Source organism: Astyanax mexicanus, chromosome 5, assembly GCF_023375975.1.
Source record: "Astyanax mexicanus isolate ESR-SI-001 chromosome 5, AstMex3_surface, whole genome shotgun sequence".
In the NCBI taxonomy this organism is placed as follows: domain Eukaryota; kingdom Metazoa; phylum Chordata; class Actinopteri; order Characiformes; family Acestrorhamphidae; genus Astyanax; species Astyanax mexicanus.
In genome coordinates, this window is record NC_064412.1 from 45974389 (window position 1) to 45993828 (window position 19440).

Here is a 19440-nt window from a genome sequence, read left to right on the forward strand (position 1 = left end):
CCTAGGACCAGCAATTCAGAACTTCTAAATTTAGATAAAAGATCAGCTAATTCCTCGACTGCAGAGGGAGGCCTTTATATCCTGATTAAAACAAAAGTTATTTTTCCCAAGTGAAACTTGAAGGCTAAAAACTTGTAACTGGAATGTAATCTTGGATATGAATTTATTATGTTTTTTGTTTTTTAAGATACTGTATTGAAATTGGAACAAGTGTAGACTGCAGATAGTAAAAAAGGGAAAATGATTCAGTTTGATGTGCTAATTCTCATTATTTGGTTGGGTAATGTCAGTGATGCGAGAGATCATTAGAATAATTGTGCGAGTCTCACAGCTCTAAATGTTGTTTTGCTGTTTCACTGATTTCCCAACCTCCTGCAAATGGCAGCCTACTGAGGTTCTGTTCTGTGCACCACCAGGTCTTAGCCGTGGAATGTGGTTCATAATTGTCTGCGGCAGGAGGAGAGAGAGAGAGAGACAGAGAAAGAGAGAGACTTTGGACAATTAAACTTTTACTATGTAGGGCTGTCATATAATAATGAACTAGTTAAAATGTATTTGTGTAAGGAACACTGAAACCAGGGAATGCAGAGACACGCTGAATCAATTCTAGGGGTTTATATACAGAGTACAGATATACAAAATAAACCAGGCAGCATAAATAAAGGACATACCAGAATCGTAGTGGGGCCAGGCAGTAAGTCAGCAACAGAGTATCAAACACAGACAGGACTAGGCAAGGAGAATGGTGAAGGAAGGCAGAAGGTTGATAACAAAGGCAGAACAATAAGGGATAAGCTAGAAAGTAGTTGAAGAACAGAAACAGGTCATAAACAGAGAAACAAGATAAGCACTGGAAAACGCGTTGTAACAGAGCTGGAGAGCCAGATAACACTCAGTGGGGAACTGGAGGGCTATAAATACACCCAGGACACCAGAAAGTAATCGAGTAATTAACCAATCAGAATACTGGAGAGGCAGAGCGTCAGTGTAGTCCATAAGTCTTTAGGAGTGACAGGGACTAAAGCAGGTAGACAGACAGCGTCAGGCGTGACAATTTGTTTCTGGAATTTTTAAATAAGACTTTCAGACAAGCTGAATTTCCAAAGCTGAGTCTCAAAGTTTCAGTTTATTCTTTACATAAAAATAGAATCACTGATCTATTTTAGGGGACTGGGTTACATTTTTGAACAACTGGAAATTTTCCAGACACATCTAAACAAGGGCTCCCAATTGAATATTATCAACAAAATGCAAATTTTTATATATATATATATATGTTTAGTTAAAACTGACAGGTCAGTGTTTAAAATGGATCTACATTAACTTAACAAAATGCTTTTTTTGTTTAATTAACAACTGGACCTCAATTGTATTTAGTGAGATTTGATTTTTTTATCTTCTCATACTGTATAATTCCTTGAACAACTAAACATTAACTGTCAAAAAACTGAAAGTATTCTTGTGGTACCAGAAGGTACCATTGCAGTATTCTTGCAGCAATCAAAGTGTATAACTAAGAGAAGATAGCTTGGGGGAAATGACTACACAATCATAATGAGTGAGGGGGGACACACGCTCAATATGCAAACGATGGTGCTGGGAGCCAGTGGGAAAGGTGTGAGCACCTCATGTTTGGACATTTTAGTGCAAACAAATGAAATTACAATCACCCAGTAGTTTCCTGAGAAGAGAATTAAACAGAGAATCTGATCTTTTGATGTCAGACTACGGGGGAAAGTGTTAAATTAAAAGTGGACTTTAAACTGTCTATCTATCTATCATTTAAAGTAAAACATCCACTTATTTGGACAGATGGAAAGAGACTTACAGACAGCAAAACAGGCAGCAAATAGACAGAAAGACAAACAAGCAGACATACACAGACAGACAGACAAACACAGACTGAAGCTCTAAAAGCTTTCTCGAACAGTTCCAGTGTGGCAGGGGGCGGGGCCTCGCTGCCTCGTGCTCAGCTTTAATACACACTAACTTCCTGCAGTCCGCACTGTCTCTGCTCTCTGAACCGAACACGGACCGGTCCGACCCAGGCGCGCGGATATTCCTGTGCTGTTCTGAAAGGACAGTGTATCTGAGGAGCGGTGTGTGTTTGTGTGTGTGTGTGTGTGTGTACCTGAGCCAGGCCGGCTGCTGCTGCTGCAGGACACTAAGGTGAGTGAGGGGGGACTGTGGCGCGTGCGCGTGCGCGAGCTGCAGACCTGAGATAAAGCAGAGTTTAGTTGTGCAGATGAAGATACCTGTGTTCTGTATTCTCTTTATTACATGCTGGGCTACTTTACAACAATTCATTTATATCAACTCTTCCCATGCCACTGGAGCTGCGAGGAACAGCCAAAATACAGTATATACCAATATTAGACTTAATAATTAGTGTTTATTTACTCTATATAACACTACATACATGCAAATAACATTCATACTAAACTTAAATGAGCTACGCTGGTGAACATATGCATGCACTGATTGGGGCATCCAGGAAAAAATTAGAACCAATCTTTCTTTTTCAGAAATGTATTCTTCCCTTTTACTTTATTTACGTTTACCTGTATTTTGCATAATGTCATTATGTGCCTATAAATGTGTATATATACATAAACATATGTTGTTTATATATACATATATTAATGATGCAAACTTTATTATATTTTGAGAAATGTGTCTAAATACCATGTCATTATATAATTAGCACATTTATGTTTATGTTTAAATTAATTACAATACAGCAAACATTGAACTAAATATGAGGTAGGATTTGGATGGATTTTTAATGTACTGGCACATTTTGATCTCCCAGGCTTATTCATGATCTTCACTAGCACTGTGGTTGAGCTAAAAGGTAAATTTAAAGCAGTGGCCATGAAAATTGCCCCTTGGTTTTCAGATAATGATGAATGTTCCATTATTTGCTTTAGTGTTTATTAATATTGAGCATTGTAAAACTGGTGTTCCCTAGTGGAGGAAAAAACTACCTACCTCTACCAGATCAGGAGCATCCCTCACTACCTTTAATAACATCTCCTAAAGATAGATCTTATCAAAGAGCACTTGCTCTTCTAACACCTCTAACAAACTAACTCTGTCTAACCTCGTTTCCTGCTCCCCCTCCTTTCCATCTCTATATCAATATTTCTTCTATTGCTTATGTACATCATTATTTATAAGTCGTTTGGATAAAAGTGTCAACTAAATGTAAAGTAATGCAATGTAATGTACCGTAATGGTGTTGTTACTGTTAATCTATCACTGGTAAACCGTTCTACTTATTTTTTTTTCTGTGCTAAAAGAACATTTGACATTTTGTCTACAGTCTGTAAAATCCCTATTAGGTATTTTAACATTAATTTAATTAAAGGTAAAGTTAATCATTTTAAGGCTTGCTAAGACTATATTTTGGTTATTTGCTCTGAGGTGACATTTAAAACAGCTGTAAAATTTAAAATCCACTCAAAGAGAACAGTCATAATCAATAAATGGTAAATGGCCTTCCTTCAAATAATTATACCTGAATGGCCCTCCTAAGGGTCCGCTAATGGTGTTGGGTTGCAAAAGCTGGTCCTAGATCAGCTCTATGACCAGCTCTTGTAACCTTATTAGGTTCGCAGTGGCTGGCTGGAGACAAAGCCGCAGTGAGGCTGCTAACAGTAGCAAAGCTCCACATCTGCTTCCAATCCCTCCGAACAAGAAGCTGCTGTTTCCTAACCAGAGTCTGTAGCTGTCAGTCAGCTCTGTGCTTCTCTGTGGTGAGGCCTCCCCAATTACTCTTTTCATCTTTCTTACTCCTTTTTCCTTCAGTTCTCTAAGTCAAGCTGAGTAGAATGTTTACACTGTGCTGGTTTACCCCATGCAGATTCTTCTATGCTCCTCTGCTTCTAGAAGCTTCAGCAGTTTACCACGTGTTCTGCTAAGCATATGTGGAAAAATGTGGCTTTCCTGAAAAGTTTATGGTGCGTTTACTTAACAGTCACACTTTTGTCTCTGTAATGTTTCCCATTTTAGACCAAAGGTCTGAATGTTTGTGGACACCTCCGCTAATGAATGCCTATACTAAATGTAGAAAAGCACGTTGTGTAGAAATGCTTTTCATTGCCCTTCTAATGAATGCATTCAGCTGCTTGCATCCGTTGCTGACACAGACGTGCAAATGCACTCACACAGCTTGTCTAGTGTCTGTATAGAAGTATTGCCAATAGAAGAGAACTCTGGCAGGTAAACAGGCCAGGTATTGATCTGCTGAGCACTGGAACTGTTTTCTTTGAAATGATGGTGCCCTGTCCTATACTTTTAGAATAAATTGTGGGATGTGGTGGGGTTACTGTAACAAAAGCATGATAAATTTCTTTTCTAATAACTTGATTTCAGAAGAAACAATAAAATAGAACATATACCAATGCAATTGGCTGTATAGTAAAACAGTGAATAAAATGATTCAAGCCAGTCCTAAATATAATCATAGAGTCACAATATGTTTTTTTGAAAATATCAGAAAATTTGTTAGAACATAAAGCACACTGAAATCGTACATGTATCATTCTTTAGATTATTAGACCTCACCCTGGTAATGTAGAATTATGTATGAACTATTATAATTAATTTATAATTAAGTGGAATTTTGTATTAAAAGTTAATCATTCTATTACAGACTCCTCTCTGATAAAAAAAAAATCTAATTTAAACAAGACTAGTCCAAATTTCTTACTTGAAAGAGACAGTTTTTACCTATAAAATAATAACACCACTGTAAGTAAGTTATTTTTTACAGACAAGTTTGATATTGGAATGCTGTCACTCACCACTTTCTTTTTCAGCCTTCTTTTGGTCCTGCATGTCTGTCACTGATGTGATTATTCTGGTCTCTACATCAGTCTCTCTACCAAGCTTCACGCTCCTCTACATGTACTCCTTCAGCTTATTTCACTTGGCTTTGCTTTTCTAAAGCACCTGTGTTCTTCCTCTGCTGCTTTGGCATTGCTATTAAGCTCCTGGCACTGTTTGTTAATGCTTGTGTGTTTGTTTTGTGCGATAGTGAGCTGTACTCAGGTGTTCAGTTCTCACACCCTGCCGTAGCTTTGCAAACAGTAGTGGACACTAATAAAATGAGGACTAAGGTTGAAATCGGAATAAAGACTAAAGGCTTTCTGCTTTTCTTCAGTGGGATATACTTTATACCGTTTAAAGGTTTGGTAAGAAAACCTTGGTTGCAGATTCTAGTTTCATCCTGATCAGCTTCAGGTTTCAGATTAGTTAAATACTATGTACATAAAAATTCATTGTCCTAATAACTTTTTTTATCCGATTCCTTGAATTACTAACTAATTTAATGTACTCTAGAAGGAGAAATATAGAAATCCCTCTTTCTTTGAGGAACATTTTTTTTATATATATTTCAATACGTTTCTCATACGCTTATTAACTGGAGATCCTCTGCCCTTCTTTAGTCTATACCATCTTACAATCTTTATCACTGAGTTGACACCTATGGAAACATTCACTACATCTTGCATTGCTTGGATAATTGTCAGTGTGGTGTGCAGGAGCAGGTGGTTAACTAACCCAGTGTGGGTAGGGGCTCATTCATAGTTTCTCCCAAAAGGAAGAAGTGTTGAAGAAGAGTGTATTCTGCTTTTCATTGGAGTAACTGTCTCTATTGTCCAGGGAAGACTTTCTACTAGATTTAGATCATTGCTGTGAGGATTAGTTTAAGGTCCATATTTTTTACAGGGGCTAGACAAACTTTACTTTACAATAAAAATAAGGGGATTCTCAGTGCTGAAGCAGGCTATGCTTTATAAACAGGAAGTTGCAGCTTCGAGTCCTGGTTATGACAGAGCCATCTGTGATCAGAAACTTCAGACAACATGACGGATGAATCGGAACCTAGCCGCTGTGCTTTCCTCCGAGCGCGCTAGCTGCTCAGGCAATGATTCATCAGCAGCAGCTCGAAAAAAGGGGTGATTGACTTCGCACGTGTCGGAGGAGGCGTGTGCTCGTCCGCATCCTCCGAGGGTCACGGGCGTCACCGGTGATGGGGACGCACAAAGGGGTGGGACAATTGGATATCCAAATTGGGAGAAAATGGGGAAAAATCAGAAATAAAATTATAAAAAAAAAAAACTCCAGTCCAACTAAGCTTATTTAATATATTTACATTCTACTAAAATACATTCATTTTCAATAGGTATATATGCAGCTGAATGAGGGAGATTAGTGGATCCCAAATTATCAACATTAATATTTTAATATAACATTATAGTCATTATGGCTTTTAGAAAAATGTTTTTTGGGAAAGAGGGGTAGTGCACTATAGGTCTCTTTATACTTTAAGAAGTTTTGACGCCAGTACTTTTACACTTTTACTTGAGTAAATAGCTTGATACTTCAAATTCTACAGAAGTATTTTAAACCCTAAAATCTATACTTCTACCTGAGGAATGAATGGAGAGGTTGGTCCTTTCTCTTGCTCATCACTCAGTGTTGGTGATTCTATCCAGCGCAGGCATCTGGTATGATTGGGGAGTTCTAGATCATAGGGGAATCAGAAATGGAAAAGGGTTTTTTGACATGCATGTCATACCTTTTACCTGAATATTTGAATATTCAGTAAATTCTAGTTTTTTTTTTTTTTTTTGCCGAAAAGCGGCACACTGGCTTTTTTGATTGCTGTGTAGTGAGATGGAAGTTGCATTACTGCTTCTATTCCCAAAGGAGTTTTGAGGTTTGTACCATTACTCTTAGCTTGTCCAAAAACATGTGCTGCTTAATTTATTTACCAGAATGTTCTGTGTTGGGGTATATGGGGGACTGTCTTTTTTTTAGAGCATATGTACAGTTGTTTTACAGAGATAATCTGTCCTAACTTAACTCTCCCTTAGTGTGAAGCTGCATAAACACATCTATCAATGAAGAAACATGAATTTTATACAGTAAAAAGTGGAGTGGTACTAAGGATGCACTCAGATGCACAACATAATATCACAATATAATGTTATATATCTTATTCTCTACTATTAACACCTCCATATCTGTACACCTGCCATATTGTAGGAACTAGGGTTGCAACGGTATGAGATTTTCACGGTATGATAACCATCTCGGAAAATACCGCGGTATCACGGTATCACAGTTTGTTACATATATTATTATTTTTTTGTTCAATTAACTATTTATTGTAGAAACTACACCATCAGGTGAAGGAAACCATGTTTTTCCACTACTCTTAAGGGCATTAAGAGTGTATATATAAAAAAAAGTTGGTATATAACCAGATACTGCAGAAAGAGGGGATTTATTTCTGACATGATCCTCACAATAGAGATTTCTATTTTAAGGCTTTCACTACTTAAAACCTTCAACATATGAAAAACAGGCACGTCAGAATTTGAAAATGAACGCATGTAAATGAATGGCGTCTTTCACGTCCAGTCCGGCCAGGACCTTTACACGGACACGTGAATCCGTCGTAGCACGCACTTCACGCCTGTACCTGCGTGCCCGAATTTCGGATAACTCAGCGCTTTTGCGGGCGCTTACCGCATGGGTTGTGCACGACTACAAAGAGGTTTTATTTATGTTCAGATTAAAATTATAAACTAAACACATACTTTGCGCTGCACAGCGGGGTGGTGTTCTCGGAGATGGGAGAACAGGTTTGATGTATTTCCTCCTTTAGCTGTGACTTTACGGCCACATTGATTACAAGCTTGTTGATTACAAGATTACAAGTCTGTTTTCAGGCTGTTTGAATGAGCGAAATATGATCAGAATTATGTTAATTAACACTAACATAGAAGCATAGAACTATTATTTAATTAAAATTATTTTTAAGAACAGCTAAACACAGTGCGGAGAAGTTCACGTGCGAGAGAGAGAGAGAGAGAGAGAGAGAGAGAGATTTGCGTGTTCTGATGTGAGCTACTCACAGGTAAAGGTTCTCTTTTATCTCCTCGTGCTCATTTTAGTCCAATACATAATTCTGCAGTTTATCAGTGTTTTCTGTCGTATTTTGCGGCTAGCGCGAGCGCTTACAACTAACACCGCGGGCCGCGAGGTGCAGCCGTGCTGCCGCTGTTATGCCGATTCCGACTCCCTGCTCAATCCGACTCCCGCTGCGCGGACAGAATCGGCACAACACCTCCCGCTGTAGAACTGCGGGAGTGAAAACAGCGCTTATAAATAAGTTAGTTAAGTTTCGGTTTTCGTTATTTGGTTCGTTTTCATTAACAATAATAATTGGTTACTTAGCATTAACATAGTGATTATCACACCAGAGCTTTATTTAAAAATAAAATATATAATTAAAAAACAGATGCCTACATCTCAGACTATTTTCTAGAGCCCAACCCGACCCGGCCCGAGGAATGTGGTGGGAAATCTCGGCCCGAACGGACCCGATCTCGGGTCGGGCCTCGGGTCAGGTCTGGTTCGGGCAGAGAATCTAAGCTCTAGTCTGATGCACTTTCTGCCGTTCTCACCGCTGTGTGCTGAGTAGCTGAAGCGGAGCAGAGTTGCGCATGCGCGGGTGAGTTTCTCCGCTGGCTTGCGTTTTACCGGTAATAAGCAAACACACACGGTATGATAACCGTGCATTTTAATACCACGGTATACCGTGAAACCGGTTACCGCTGCAACCCTAGTAGGAACACCTCCATATACTTCCCTAACATCATACCAGAAGCATTACCACCATGTCTGCACAAACCTCTACAGAAAGAATCTGATGTTGTTGAAGATCTCTGCAAAAGTGGCTTTTTCTACCAACAACATGATCTGATGATGTAGGAATCTACAGATGTATAGATCCTAGAGTCATTTCTTACTATGTGTAAATCCACAGTCATGATACTCAGATCTCACCTGAGCTTCTTGGAAGTTTCCAGTGTACTGTTTATTGGGAAAACCAACCAGTGTTGTCAATCTATTCCTATTATGTGGCACAGAGATACTTTCAGCTGTAGCCAAGGACTAAACAAAGGGAGCATATTACTCCTGTGCTGGTATCTTTTCATTGCTTTTAGGATTCAGTTTAAAATTCTGATTTTAAAATGTCAGGCGGTGCATGATGATTAGCCAATAAATCATCTCTGAGCTATTAATGCCATATTCAAGTGCCAGGCCACTGAGGTCAGCTAGTCAGGGGCTTTTAGCAGTCTGTAGGATTAGGTGACAATGTGAAGAAGATTATGCTTTTTCTGTGCCTTTAATGTTATCTGAGTACATCTAGAGCTAATAATGTAATAGGATACTGTTGCTGTAATTCAGCTTCTCTTTCTATGAAAATATTACACATTAAATGTAAATAGAATATGTGTAAAGCCCATAAAGTGTTTGTGTGTGTGTGTGTGTGTGTGTGTGTGTGTGTGCGGTTCAGGAGCCCAGGGCTAGTTATCTTAACATAAGCTCACCCACACACAGGGCTCTTTGTCTCAGTGGGACACGGGGGAGCGGGCCTGCTGATTGGCCGGTTGATGCTGAAACAGACTCTGTGCAGAATTTCAATGAAAACCTGAAGGAACTGCAGAGCAAACATAGATCACCTCTAAACCAGGATTTACACAAGTCTGAACCCTGTAACCTTGACTAACTGCAGAGCTAAAGGCAGTTCATTCTGTAGACATAAATAAAGAATGCTATTATCTTATATTTCTTTAAAATATTTATTGATTTATATTCTTCTTTTTACTTTTTTAATGTATGATTTTGCTACGTAACTCATTATTCACATTGGTGTGTCTGATTGTGGAATTCAGGCTTTTATACTGTTTTATTTCTTGTGTGACAACTTTGTTTTTTACACAAAATTTGTTTATATAGGAATGAGTGGAATGCAAATGTTTGTTTACCCTTTTGTTTCACAATGACCATAGTAACCACCTGGGATACCATATCAACTAAATATGAAATTCCTAGTGACTCTATAGCACCTGTGTAGAAACCATAGCAACACCATAGCGACCATCAAGCAACATCCCGAAACACCATTGTAACCACCTAGCAAAACGATAGCAACCACTTAGTAGCAACATAGTAACCTCTTGGGATACAATATCAACTATCTAGCAGTTAGTAGCAACCACCCAGCAACAATGTTGCAATCATACCACATGAAATAGCCGTCTTATGAAGTTTTATTAAATATTTGAAATTAACATTTCCAGAAAATAATATTAAAGTATTCTGAGCTTAAGTCATATAATACACTAATTAGTAATTTCCTATCTAAATGTTTGATTATTGCTTTATAAATATGAATCATTCATTATAGTAGTTTCACTAGAACTCCTTATGTGATGTTTTGCAGCTCTGTTCACCTCCCTGAGCTTTATATGAAAAGTGCATTTGATCATTTTCATTTTCCTATTGATTGTTCAAAACCTGTCAGTCTCAAGTCTCAAACTCAGTTTAATCAATAAGTCTAAATAGGCATGCCGCATATGCTGATGTAATGGATCAGTGGTTCTCAAACTGCGGTCCGGGAACCACTGGTGGAACTCGAAGCATCTTAAGGTGCTACAACAGAAAAAAAAGTGCTTGCATCATTATGGACCAAAATCTACCTGTTCCACCTGTAATTTACATTTGGTTAGAACAATTGGTAAAAGATATAAGGACATGTATATGTGTGGATTGTGATGTGTATAAATAAGCATGTGTATATGGTACACGTGTTCCTGTGAAATGGGTTATAAGTAGAATAAAAAGTAAGTAAGTAGAAAGTTTAAGTTTGTTCATTGGTGGAACATGGTCTAAAACACATGTGTCAAACACAAGGCCCGCGGGCCAAATGTGGCCCGCCACGTCTTTTTATGTGGCCCGCGAGAGCTTGTAAGATCTTAGTGTCTATAATAAATAGGTCAGAAGCGTTCTTTGACCCAAAAATACATTTCCCACAATGCTTGTCGATTGTATTACCCGCAAAGTTACGGCTTACTGCCACTACACGGCAGTGTAGTCATTGATGTGGAAACCCTGCCGGAGGGAAGGTGTAACTTCGCGGGTGGAATTGAGACATATAAATGTTTATCCCATAATGTCCAGAAAAAGAGAAGTTGATGCAGACGGACGGCTGTGCTTCAAGGCGAAAGACTGGTATGCCTTTTGTGTTACGAAGAGTGTTACTGACCAAAATAAACGCTTTTTAGGAGAGATATAAGTTCTGTGTAAATATTTATAAGACAATAGCTGACAAAATCTGTTTTAATGACGTTAATAAACATCACTGTGACAGCGCTAGTCGCAGTTTCACCACAGCAAAGGACGAGGACGTGAATCACTTATCTAACCAGCCTTTACTGATTTCTGCCCTCAATAACCCTTTCAATAACCTCCAATAGCCTTTAATAGTCTTCAGTAGCCTTCAACAGTCTAACCTTGCAGCCGTGGTGTGTCCACTAAACTCCGTAGTTAGAAACATCCTGAGGTTAGCAGCGCGATAACTGACCTGTTTATAATGTAATCCCAGCAGTGACTCATGCTCTAAACGGCTGCTGTTAGCTGATTGGGCTGAAAGATGAACTGTAGAGAGCTGTATATTCGGTTACAAAAATCTTTATTTCATACACAGAAGAACTTAAAAATTTTAAAAACGCTCCAGACTGGCTGAGCGGAGCCCTGTAGCCCGTGGCTGGGCTGTAGCTCTGACTCAGTAAAGACTGCGGACTTGTGGTGCTGCTGCTGCAGCTCCCACTAGTGGTTGGATGAGGAACTGCTAAATCTGAGGAAATGCTATGTTCTTAACAGCTCACAATTTTTGATTTTATATTTATTAAGCCTTATTTCAGTTAATAATTTCAAAGTTAATATAACTTGATGTCATTTCTATTCACTTGAATAGTTTGGTTCTTGATTGATGGAGTTTTTGGATTTCATGACATGACAAATTAAAAGGATTTATGTTAGTAGAGCAACAAGCAAACATTTTTTCCATGCAACTGTAATATTTGATTGAATAAATAATATATTGAGAGTTATTTAACATTAAGGAGTAATTACATTCATTTACATATATTACATTTGGTTACATTTTATTACATTTATAAGTTACATCTGGCCCTCGGAGGACAGCCAATATGCCAATGTGGCCCTCGGCCAAAATGAGTTTGACACCCCTGGTCTAAAATGTTTGAGAACCCCTGTAATGGGGGATTGTATATGTCTGGTGATGTGGTGTATCATCATAGTTCAGCCTTTTATGTCCTGGCAGGCAGATCCTATACACTGTGCTTTTCAAGCCCTTACTCACTCCCTTCTTTCAGGCCTCTCCTTTTCCCACACTGATAACTCTTCCCTCACAGACTCTTTTTTTTTTAAAGAGAGAAGGTTGAGTGTTAAGACTTAAGATTTTACAACATTCTAGACATTCTATTTTCCTGCACTCCCCCTGGGCCGTGTGTTTGAACTGCCACTCTGCTGTCATGTATTCAATTCAGAACTTAAATAATTCCTCCCTGTTAACAACATCTGTTTGAAACGAGCGCAGTGGCTGCTGCGGGACATCTGTTTCCGTTGTCGTTTTATGGCTAGACCAGGTTGAAATGAGTGGGTTTTGCTGAAATATATGGTTTGTGCTTTTGACCCAGAACTGTGGCTTTCTTTCTGCTTGCCCTTTTGCAGGAACAAGGTCAGATTGATTACACAGTAAGACTGAGGCCAAGACCCTGAGCCCAGAATGAGACGCTTGCTTGTGTGTGTCTGTGTGCTGCTGGCTTTCATAGCCGTTATGGAAGCAAGACCCAAAGCAGGTCAGTCTACTGCAGGCTAGCTTCACTGAAGCTGGTGGAACATGATAGTCCAGAGTATTTTAATATTTTACTGTCAAATTCTACAGTGTCTGTTAAAAACACTGCTCAAAAAATTATCTTAATGATCGCAGTCTAACACAAAGTCACTTTAACTTCATGAAGTTTTGCCAGCTTGCGATACTCTAGTTTACTACTGTACTTAAATACTAAAATGCTGTATCTGTATCTACTGGAGAATTATTCTTACCTCACTTAATTTTATAATTTTATTTTATGAATTTGGAATGGACATAGAATACATATATTTTTTATTTACACTTCAGTGTAATTTAGTCAATGTGACAACTAATACAAATAAATATGTCAGTAATAATAATAATTAGTTGCCAAATAGTAAATACTACAAAACTGCTTGAGTAAAACATGACTGAGTTGCTTATGGTCATGCTATTATCTGTTTGTTTTTTCCTCCAATGATAGAAGAGTAATTAGGTAATTGGTATAGTATACTCTTTAGTGTAGAGCTTCCATTTAAATCAGCTCATTTTATAAGAACAACAGTTTTTGAAGAAAAATGTTGGATCAGTATTTGAATTTCAATATCTGTAAAAGTGTCAGTGTCGTTCATACATCAACATAGAGAACTGGAAATGAATGTTTTTTATTGTTTTGCAAATTTCTCATTTTCTTGCATTTACCACCTACAGCGGGAGATCAAAAGTGTAAATCTGGCCCAGTCGACCTTGTCTTCATTATTGATGGATCACGTAGTGTTCGTCCTCATGAGTTTGAGACCATGCGCAAGTTCATGATTGACATCATCCACGAGCTGGACGTCGGCCGGGATGCCACCCGCGTCGGTGTAGTTCAGTATTCCAGCCAGGTCCAGAACGTCTTTTCTCTAAAAGACTTCACCACGCACCAACAGATGGTCAAGGCCATCAATGAGATCATTCCTCTGGCACAAGGAACCATGACCGGTCTGGCCATTCGCTATGCCATGAACGTTGCCTTCTCCACTGTGGAGGGAGCCCGAACCAACGTTCCGCACGTGGCGGTAATTGTGACTGACGGACGCCCTCAGGATCGTGTAGCCGAGGTGGCGGCTGCTGCCAGAGAATCCGGAATCGAAATCTACGCTGTAGGTGTGGCCAGAGCAGACATGACTTCCCTGAGAGCCATGGCATCCCCGCCTTTCGAAGATCACGTGTTTCTCGTGGAAAGCTTTGATCTTATTCACCAGTTTGGGCTCCAGTTCCAAGACAAGCTCTGCAGTAAGTCTGTTTTCCACAAAAGCAATTCTTAAACAAAGGTTGCAGACTGTATGGTGCAGCTCCCACTTCCTTACCATAACCCCTTATAACATATTATTACTATGTTGTTACTTCTACAGCCTGAAAGAAAACCCTGTGGGTTTCTGCAAACTATGAAAGTCCGCTTTCCACCCAATATTATACAGTTATTTTTGCATTATGATTAATAAATGTGTGATCAAAATAATAAACCTAGGGTTCAGAAGGTAACAGTTTTGAAACTAAAAATTGATTAAATAAATTAATTAATAAAAAGATATTATTTCTCAGTATCATGTCATAATTGTTTGTATTAATGCATTTTATTCAGATTGAAATTATTTTTTATCTAAAAAAAAATTATCTAATGACTAGGGATATGCACTTGATATGCACTTGTTGCACTCTTGTTCATCTCATCTTATTAGTAAAACAGTAATATTAGGCTATTATTGAATGCATGTAAAGTGGATACTGCAGTGAATTGGGTGGGATTACAGAAACCTACTCTGCTTAACCTTACACTAAACAAATGCCTGTATTTAAAATGTTAAAAAATCACCTTCTATTCCATATATATACACAGTACCAGTCAGAATTTGGACAGACCTTGGACACACCTCATTAATTAAAATGTCCTGCATTGTAGATAATGTGTAAAGACATCCAAATTATAAAGAAAAACAATTATTTAGTAAACAAACCAGAATATGTGAATATTTTACATGCACCTCTTGTTTAGATGACAGTTTTGCACATCTTGGCTGGATTTTTTAGTCATCTTTATGAGGTAAATTCACCTGGAATGGCTTTCAGTTAACAGCTGTACTTGAATTATTTGTCCTCTTAATGTGTTTGAGAGCATCAGTTGTAAAGTTGTGAAGAGGTAGAGCTGGTATACAGTGAATAGCTCTATTTGAGTAAGGTTCTAATACATATTATGGCAAGAACTCAACTTGCCAGAACTCAACTTAACTTATTAAAGAAAAAAGCGTACTTTAAGAAATAAAGGTCAGTCAATACAAAACATTTTAAGAACTTTGAAAGTTTCCTCAAATGCAGTCACTGCAAAGACCATTAAAAAAGTTCTGATAAAATTGGCTCTCATCAGGACCAACCCAATCCCCCACATGCCCCCCCCCCCCTGAAAAAAAAAGAAAAAAAAGTGGTTGTCTTGATGACTAAAGTATTTATTTACAATGCAAAAAAATAAATAAATAAATATATTATATTGAATGAGAAGGTGTGATCAAACGTTTGACTGGCACTCACAGACAGGAGTTAAATTGGTGCTTTGATTTATTTGATTGTGTGTTCATTAGCAAGTATTCACACAGAGTTTTTTGGTTTTGCAGAAATAGATCTTTGCATTGAATCTGACCACGGCTGTGATCACATCTGTGAGAGTTCTCCTGGCTCCTATCAGTGCCTCTGCCTCCCTGGTTACACACTCAATGAGGATGGCAAGACCTGCACAGGTACGCTACCAACCAAAAGTTAGGACACATCCAATTTCTGCAGTTTTTAAATAAAGTTTTTTATTATTAAGGGACAGCAAAACCAAGCCTACACGGCCCTGTGTGAAAAAGTGTTTGCCCCCTAAACCTAATAGCTGGTTGTTCCACCCTTGCAATTAAGCATTTGCTGTGACTTGCAGTCTTTTACAGTGCTGTGGAGGAATACTGGTCCACTCTTTTTTACAGAATTGTTGTAATAACGCCACAACCACCTTTTTAAGGTCATGCCACAGCATCTCAATGTTGGTCAGGACTTTGACAAGACTACTCCAAAGACTTAATTTTGTTTTTGTTCAGCCATTCAGAGGTGAACTTGCTGGTGTGTTTTAGATCATTGTCCTGCTGCAGAACCCAAGTTTGTTTAAGCTTGAGGTCACAAACAGATGGTTTATGAATTCATGGTTCCACCTATCACAGCAAGTCTTCCAGTTCCTGAAGCAGCAAAACAGCCCCAGATCATAAAACTACCAACACCATGCTTAACTGTAGATATGATTTTCTTTTTTCTAAAATGCTGCATCACTTTTATGGCAGATGTTATGGAACTTCTCATCAGTCCACAGATTATTTTCCCAAGTCCTGGGGATCATCAAGATGTTTTCTGACAAAATTGGGACAGGCATTAAGGTTATTTTTGCTCAGTAATGGTTTTCATCTTGTCACTTGACATTTAAGAGTAACATCATGAATCATGAATGGAGCAAACACTTTTTCACAGCACTGTATGTACCCTACTGATGTGGAAGTCATTTAAAATCTTGACAGTCTACTATGTTGTGAAGGATTTTTACTGTACACTATACACTATTAAATGTTTGTGGACATTGCTTTTAATGAATGCATCTTCTTATGGTTTATCATATAGCTATTGATTTGTGTGCGGATGGGAAGCATGACTGTGAGCAGATCTGTATCAGCTCTCCTGGATCCTTCACCTGCGACTGCAACACTGGATACACACTCAATGAAGACAAGAGGACCTGTACCAGTTAGTGCAAAAAAGACACACAGACAGCTATAATAGCTTCAGCTCCATTATTTCCCAAATCAATACAGAGCATAGTATAATTATATAAAATGTTAAACTGTATGTTTCATTATTTACTTACTGTAAATAACGAGAGTTGCAGATTACAGTACTCTAAACTAGGGTTGCAACGGTATGAGATTTTCACGGTATGATAACCGTCTCAGAAAATACAGAGGTATCACGGTTATCACGGTATCACAGTTTGTTACATATATTATTAAACTGACCCTTAAAGAAATTACAACAAAGGTTTTTTGTTCAATTAACTATTTATTTTAGAAACCTGGAACAATTATATAGATAATGTCTCCTTAAAAAAAATAAGCTGTACACCATCAGGTGAAGGAAACCAGGTTTTTCCACTACTCTTAAGGGCATTAAGAGTGTATAAAAAAAAAAAAAAATATATATATATATATACATATATATATATATATATATATATATATATCACATACACAAACACACACACACACACGTGTCACACATTACATGTACTCTAAGAAGTAAAGATCCTGTATTTAAAATATTCAGTACAATTATTTAAGTTTAAATTATTTAATATCTGATAAACTGAGCCTGGGTCAGTTGTAAACTATTGTAAACGTCCGTTTTACTGCCAATTTGCTATATAACCAGATATGCAGAAAGAGGGGATTTATTTCTGACATGATCTTCACAATAGAGATTTCTATTTTAAGGCTTTCACACCGAGTCTGGTTTTAACATATGAAAAACAGGCACGTCAGAATTTGAAAATGAACGCATGTAAATGAATGCCGTCTTTCACATCCAGTCCGGCCAGGACCTTTACACGGACACGTGAATCCGTCGTAGCACGCACTTCACGTCTGTACCTGCGTGCCCAAATTTCGGATAACTCAGCGCTTTTGCGGGCGCTTACCGCATGGGTTGTGCACGACTACAAAGAGGTTTTATTTATGTTCAGATTAAAATTATAAACTAAACACATACTTTGCGCTGCACGGCGGGGTGGTGTTCTCGGAGATGGGAGAACAGGTTTGACGTATGTCCACCTTTAGCTGTGACTTTACGGCCACATTGATTACAAATCGGATACCCATCCTCGGGTGCGTTCGGCGGGTATCCGAAATAGTCCCACACTGCTGATTTTAGTTTAGCCTTTTTTTAGGCGGGCGGAGATTTGTTTAGTCTGATGCACTTTCTGCCGTTCTCACCGCTGTGTGCTGAGCAGCTGAAGCGGAGCAGAGTTGCGCATGCGCGGGTGAGTTTCTCCGCTGGCTTGCCTTTTACCGGTAATAAGCAAACACACATGGTATGATAACCGTGCATTTTAATACCATGGTATACCGTGAAACCGGTTACCGCTGCAACCCTACTCTAAACTAAAACTGAAAGTAGAGCTGGAAATTTCCAAACTCCAAAACTGTTATGACTCATTATAATTACACTCTTAAAACTGATATAGATCTGCAAACCTGACACCTACATCTGTGACACTGATGACTGCAGTAGTTCATTTAAAAGTATATCAAAGTGATTGGGTATGATATTGACACTGATATGGTACAGATATGTCACCAAAACAGCAAACCCCAAATGTGGCAATTATCAGGAAAAGCTGGAGAAAGAGACTGCCAGTAACCAAGACTCTTCGTCCTGTGTTCAATAACATCAAATAGGACAAGTGTTATCCTCATGAGTACTTATATATTCATATTAGTGATGGTAAGAAGCAATGAGCAGTTAACAGGATCTGGTGGGTGAGCATATATTTGGTATGTGAACTCCTTTTCCTGCCACCCACCTTCTGTTTGCTTAGAAGATGCTTCTGCTACATTTAAGTTGTATGTCTGGCTGCATTTTGGCTCCAGTTGAAACAATAAACGGTAACAGAGTGACCACCAAGACACAAACCATATATAAATACTGTAAGTAAATCCTACACGTGACTGTTTCATAGGCAGCTGTACTAATCCCTTAGCTCTGTACTGTATTTAAAAACATGTTCTGCCTCTGCACATCAAGCATAGTCTTAATATGACTGGTTATGGTTCTGCATAGTTAAATTACAAGAGATTTAGGAGAAAAAACACAAACCATAGTCTTAATATGACTGGTTGTGGATTGCACTTATTGTTTGCTCTATATAAGACCTAGAAAAGTTTTATTTGTATTTTTTATTCTTATTCTTATTTCTATTTCTTATAGAATCAATGTGTGAGAGAAACCAGTCTGTTAAGTTTGCGTTATTTGATTTTGTCAATTAAAACTCTAGTTTTTAAGCCATTTTTAATTTTTTACGTTTTCTTTCAAATTTTATTTTTAAATCTCGTCTCGTTCTCGTGATCCCAGTATCGTGTCTCGCCTCGTCTCGTCTCATGATATTAGTGTCTCGTCACACCCCTATGTAACAGTGTTAGTTTACCATGTTTTAGAGAGAAGCAGGTAATATGTCAACTGTAGCTGTCTCAGTTCTACGATGGAACCTGAATCTAGATTGAATTTTTTTAAATGTTTTTTTTATGCAGGATAGGGTATGGTATGAATAACACTATCGGGGTACACCTTTTTTAAAATATTTTTTGGAATAAATGGTAATTAGATAGCAAACTAGTATCAGTGTGTGTTTTTAATCCAATGTGGCTTCTGCGGAAAATCGATGTGTTTCATTCTCTGGCACAACAACAGATTGGTAAATAGACCCCAGCCAGTCACATACTTATAATGATCCATTCATCAGCTTGTTAATAAATGCATTATATGGCACCTTTAATTAGAATTAGCATGCACTTATTTAAGCAGCAAGCTTAAATAATAAGCATATCTGATCAATCCTTGCTCCAGTTCCTCTCTGGAAAGAAAAA

General features: G+C 38.2%; 2 protein-coding genes across 27 annotated transcripts in view; one reads left to right on the plus strand and one right to left on the minus strand.

Annotated features, from left to right (window-relative positions):
* rbpjl (recombination signal binding protein for immunoglobulin kappa J region-like) overlaps positions 1 to 753 on the minus strand; it is a 50584-nt gene extending 49831 nt beyond the window's left edge. The window contains exon 1 of the mRNA XM_049479411.1: positions 672 to 753. The gene's annotated coding sequence lies outside the window, so the exon portion shown is untranslated. The remainder of the gene's footprint in view (positions 1 to 671) is intronic.
* Positions 754 to 1981: 1228 nt separating this feature from the next.
* matn4 (matrilin 4) overlaps positions 1982 to 19440 on the plus strand; it is a 44206-nt gene continuing 26747 nt past the window's right edge. For 19 of the 26 annotated variants that reach the window (XM_049479372.1, XM_049479373.1, XM_049479374.1 and 16 more), the window contains exons 1-5: positions 1983 to 2169; positions 12625 to 12752; positions 13460 to 14026; positions 15400 to 15522; positions 16427 to 16549. In XM_049479372.1, coding sequence (XP_049335329.1) covers positions 12680 to 12752; positions 13460 to 14026; positions 15400 to 15522; positions 16427 to 16549 — 886 coding nt within the window. In that variant the 5' untranslated portion in view covers positions 1983 to 2169; positions 12625 to 12679. Of the gene's footprint in view, positions 2170 to 12624; positions 12753 to 13459; positions 14027 to 15399; positions 15523 to 16426; positions 16550 to 19440 lie in introns of all 26 variants that reach the window. The other 7 variants (XM_049479385.1, XM_049479386.1, XM_049479391.1 and 4 more) reach the window with 1 other exon arrangement.